This window comes from Rhinoraja longicauda, chromosome 9 (assembly GCF_053455715.1).
Source record: "Rhinoraja longicauda isolate Sanriku21f chromosome 9, sRhiLon1.1, whole genome shotgun sequence".
Taxonomy (NCBI): Eukaryota; Metazoa; Chordata; class Chondrichthyes; order Rajiformes; family Arhynchobatidae; genus Rhinoraja; species Rhinoraja longicauda.
Window position 1 is genome coordinate 63,721,906 of NC_135961.1, and position 5,645 is coordinate 63,727,550.

At 46.0% G+C, this 5,645-nt stretch overlaps 1 protein-coding gene across 1 annotated transcript in view; it reads left to right on the forward strand.

The window, feature by feature from the left end:
- lamp5 (lysosomal associated membrane protein family member 5) overlaps positions 1-5,197 on the forward strand; it is a 9,919-nt gene extending 4,722 nt beyond the window's left edge. The window contains exons 4-5 of the mRNA XM_078405630.1: positions 3,727-3,915; positions 4,703-5,197. Of these exons, the coding sequence (XP_078261756.1) occupies positions 3,727-3,915; positions 4,703-4,881 (368 nt within the window). The 3' untranslated portion in view covers positions 4,882-5,197. The remainder of the gene's footprint in view (positions 1-3,726; positions 3,916-4,702) is intronic.
- Positions 5,198-5,645: the final 448 nt, after the last annotated feature.

Below are 5,645 nucleotides of genomic sequence, written 5' to 3' on the forward strand. Positions count from 1 at the left end.
GCCACAGAAGGTAGTTGAGGCCAGTTCATTGGCTATATTTAAGAGGGAGTTAGATGTGGCCCTTATGGCTAAAGGGATCAGGGGGTATGGAGAGAAGGCAGGTACAGGTTACTGAGCTGGATGATCAGCCATGATCATATTGAATGGCGGTGCAGGCTCGAAGGGCCAAATGGCCTACTCCTGCACCTATTTTCTATGTTTCTATGTTTCTATGTTTCTATGAAACGTCACCTATTCCTTCCCTCCAGAGATGCTCTCTGACCCGCTGAGTTACTCCAGCTTTTTATGTCTTCGGTTCAAATCAACGTCGGCAGTTTCATCCTACACCAATCATGTGTGTGTCTGGATTAATTCCTCCCACCCAGAGACTGTCTTCGTTTATCACTGAGAGGAAGCTCCTAGAGGATTATGTGCAGGAAGGAACTGCAGATGCGGGATTACACCAAAGAGAGACACAAAGTGCTGGAGTAACTCAGTGGGTCAGGCAGCATCTCCGGCCATCTCAGACTGAAGAAGGGTCTCGACCCGAAACGTCATCCATTCCTTCTCTCCAGAGATGAAACATAGAAACACAGAAAATAGGTGCAGGAGGAGGCCATTTGGCCCTTCGAGCCAGCACCGCCATCATAGTCATCATGGCTGATCATCCACAATCAGTAACCCGTGCCTGCCTTCTCCCCATATCCCTTGATTCTGCTAACCCCTAGAGCTCCATCTAACTCTCTTTTAAATCCATCCAGTGAATTGGCCTCCACTGCCCTCTGTGGGAGACAATTCCACAAATTCACAACTCTCTGAGTGAAAAAGTTTTTTTCTCACCTCAGTTTTAAATGGGCCTCCCCTTTATTCTTAGACTGTGTGGCCCCTGGTTCTGGACTCCCCCAACATTGGGAACATTTTTCCTGCATCCAGCTTGTCCAGTCCTTTCATAATTTTATGCGTCTCTATAAGATCCCCTCTCGTCCTTCTAAACTCCAGTGAATACAAGCCCAGTCGTTCCAATCACTGGTGATGCTGCCTGTCCCGCATTTACCTATTCCATCATTTTGCGTCTTATTTCCCGAGTAATATACGTGGTTAACTCTTCGTGTTCCTGTCGAAAGTCCGCCGTCATTTGGTGCATAGTGTTATGGACCCAATTAAGTTCACCCTCATTTCTGAGCAGGTTTGTGAAAATGACCATAAAGGCCAAACAAATCCGGAATAATCGTAGAGCAGAAAGATTATTGGGGCATAATATTATATCGAATGACAAAAGTAATAATAAAAGCCGGACTTAGAAACGATCAGAATTGGGGGCATTGAAAACACATTGGTGTGGCAAATCGATAACACACTGTTGTAGCATCAGCAGGAATTAAAACCTGCGACTGATTGGAATCGATAATGTCAGTGTATTAGTGTATTAGCACATCGAAGGTGTTTATTCACAAAGTGCTGGAGTAACTCAGCAGGTCAAGCAGCATCTCAGGAGAGAAGGAATGGGTGACGTTTCGGGTCGAGACCCTTCTTCATCCACAGTGCTAATACATGATGGTGTGTAACGAGCATCAATAACCTTTCCCACCCACGGTCATTCCATCTTCTCCCTTCCCCTGACCGGCAGAAGGTCCAGAAGCTTGAAATGCGCGCACCACTAGACTCAGGAACAGTTTCTTCCCCCTCTGTTATCAGGCTTCTGAACGGTCCTTCCATAAGCTAGGGCACAGGGCCCTAGTGAGACCGCACCTGGAGTACTGTGTGCAGTTATCAGGCCCTAGTGAGACCGCACCTGGAGTACTGTGTGCAGTTTTGGTCTCCAAATTTGAGGAAGGATATTTTTGCTATTGAGGGCGTGCAGCGTAGGTTTACTAGGTTAATTCCCAGAATGGAGGGACTGTCATATGTTGAAAGACTGGAGCGACTAGGCTTGTATACTCTGGAATTTAGAAGGATGAGAGGAGATCTTATCGAAACGTATAAGATTCTTAAGGGGTTGGACGCGTTAGAGGCAGGAAACATGTTCCCAATGTTGGGGGAGTCCAGAACAAGGGGCCACAGTTTAAGAATAAGGGGTAGGCCATTTAGAACTGAGATGAGGAAAAACTTTTTCAGTCAGAGAGCTAGATAGAGCTCTTAAGGATAGCGGAGTCAGGGGGTATGGGGAGAAGGCAGGAACGGGGTACTGATTGAGAATGATCAGCCATGATCACATTGAATGGCAGTGCTGGCTCAAAGGGCCGAATGGCCTCCTCCTGCACCTATTGTGTATTGTCTATTTGATAATAATAGTGAAATCAATGAAATATTGTACACGTTGCACACACAAGTGCATTTAACCTGCAAACTACGATTAATGAATGGCATCAATCCTTCTGCTAATGATAGACACAAAAAGCCGGAGTAACTCAGCGGGACAGGCAGCATCTCTGGGGAAAAGGAATAGGTGACGTTTTGTGTCATGACTTTTCTTCAGACTGAGTCAGGGGAAAGGGAAATGAGAGATCTGGACAGGACCTAGACCAAACGAATGGAATATAAGCAAAAAGGCAACGATAATCAAGGAAATGTGGACCCACAATGGGCTTGTCTCGACCCGAAACGTCACCCATTCCTTCTCTCCAGAGTTGCTGCCTGTCCCGCTGAGTTACTCCAGCATTTTGAGTGTGTCTTCGGTTTAAACCAGCATCTCCCTACATATCCTCCAGCCAACGTTGGATAATTTAATATTTTGCCATTGCATTCTCTCCGATACTCAATACAACACCAGTAAGAATTTAGATGCAAAATGCTGGAGTAACTCAGTGGGACAGGCAGCATCTCTGGAGAGAAGGAATGGGTGACGTTTTGGGTCGAGACCCTTCTTCAGACTGATGTCAGGGGGGCGGGACAAAGGAAGGATATAGGTGGAGACAGGAAGATAGAGGGAGATCCGGGAAGGAGGCGGGGAAGGGAGGGACAGAGGAACTATCTAAAGTTGGAGAAGTCGATGTTCATACCACTGGGCTGCAAGCTGCCCAGGCGAAATATGAGGTGTTGTTCCTCCAATTTCCGGTGGGCCTCACTATGGCGCTGGAGGAGGCCCATGACAGAAAGGTCAGACTGGGAGGGGGAGTTGAAATGCTCGGCCATGGGGAGATCAGTTTGGTCAATGCGGACCGAGCGCAGGTGTTCAGCGAAGCGATCGCCGAGCCTGCGCTTGGTTTCGCCGATGTAAATAAGTTGACATCTAGAGCAGCGGATGCAATAGATGAGGTTGGAGGAGGTGCAGGTGAACCTCTGTCTCACCTGGAAAGACTGTTTGGGTCCTTGGATGGAGTTGAGGGGGGAGGTAAAGGGACAGGTGTTGCATCTCTTGCGGTTGCAGGGGAAGGTGCCCGGGGATGGGGTGGTTTGGGGAGGAAGGGACGAGTGGACCAGGGAGTTACAGAGGGAACGGTCTCTGCGGAACGCAGAGAGGGGAGGGGATGGGAAGATGTGGCCAGTGGTGGGGTCCCGTTGTAGGTGACGGAAATGTTGGCGGATGATTTGTTGGATCCGCTGGCTGGTGGGGTGGAAGGTGAGAACGAGGGGGATTCTGTCCTTGTTGCGAGTGGGGGAGGGGGAGCAAGAGCAGAGCTGCGGGATGTAGAAGAGACCCTAGTGAGAGCCTCATCTATAATGGAGGAGATCAAAGATAAGATCAAATGATGTACTTTTTATTTTGCGTCTATTTTCCGTAAGACTTTGCTCTCTTCTTTGTTGCAGTTGGGAAACACACGGCCTCCTCTCATCACCTCTCTCTCTTCCTCACCCCGCTTGGGAAATCCTACAAGTGCGAGGCTCAGGAAACCATCTCCCTCATCTCCAGCGACCACCAAAAAGTGGTGGCTATCCTTCTATCTCAAATACACATGCAACCCTTCGGCTTCAAGCGCGACTTCATATTTAGCGAAGGTAAAGTATGTCCCGGCTCACCTGTAAGACTGCGGTCTTTGAGATATCTCAAATACACACTTACATGTATATATACACATATACATATATATACATACACATATACTCACATATATATACGCACACACAAAAATATACATATACATTTATATACACCCACATAAACATACACACTTATATACACACCCATATATACACACACAAATATATACACACATATATATGTACACACACATATATACATACATATATATGTACACATACACACACACACACACACATGTATATACATACACACATATATATACATACACACAAGACACACATACACATATATATACACACAAACACACATATACACACATATATATACTTTCACACAACACACACACACACATATATATATATACACACACACATATACATACACTCACACACATATATACACACACATACATACACACATATATACATACACACAACACACACACACACATATATATATACACAAACACACACATATATATATATACATACGCATATATACATATATACACACACACATATATACACATGCACACGTGTGTGTGTACATACGCATATGTGTAAACATACACACACATGTTTATTCATATTTTTATAGGGCAATATGTTTACCTATCGGCTGCGCCGCTGTAAGTAAATAGAAGTATAGTTGCATTTGCTGACATCTGCCAATAACCCGCCCTTGAGCGGGTTCCTGCGCGCCTCCTGTGTTTCACACCTTGCCGTTGGTTTTCCCCCGCAGCCTCCACGTGTGTTGTTGACCAACAGGAGGAGCTGGAGGAGATCCTGCCGCTGATACTGGGGCTGACCCTGGGACTGCTCATCGTGGTGATCCTGGCCGTCTACCACATCCACCACAAACTCACGGCGGCCACCCAGGTCCCGGTGCCCAGGGACAGATCCGAGTACAAGCACATGTAATGTGGGGTGGTCCCAGCGAGTTGGGCACCACCTTCCCAGCCCTGCTGCAGAGTAACGTGAACCAACAGAGAAGCACGTCAGGGGATATATATATAAATATAATATATATATATATATATTTTGTTTGTTTCGTTTTGTTATGTTGAAATTTCGCGGAACGCCCAATTTAAATTGCTGTACATATTTTAGGGCGCTTATTTAGTGATTAGCACCGTAAACCGGTGCTAAACCAAAAATTACAACTTAGCAATCTCATCACAGCACGCAACGATAACACAATGTGAATGAAACCATTAAAATACTGCGACATCAGTAACCTAATCCTGGTAGCGTTTGGTGATTGGCATGGGGTATGGGGAGTCTCTCTTACTGTTTGCTCCAGTTATTATTTATAGAGCGAAGGTATTTATTCACAAAATGCTGGAGTAACTCAGCAGGTCAGGCAGCATCTTGGGAGAGAAGGAATGGTCGACGTTTCGTGTCGAGACCCTTCTTCAGACCGAGTCTGAACTTCTCGGTCTGAAGAAGGGTCTCGACCCGAAACGTCACCCATTCCTTCTCTCCTGAGATGCTGCCTGACCTGCTGAGTTACTCCAGCATTTTGTGAATAAATACCTTCGATTTGTACCAGCATCTGCAGTTATTTTCTCATACATATTATTTATAGAGACTGGCATTTTTTGGCAAAGGTAGGATCTGACTGAGATCATTTACACGCTGCCACCTGCTAAATCTCCACCCCCCCAAACGTCACCTATTCCTCA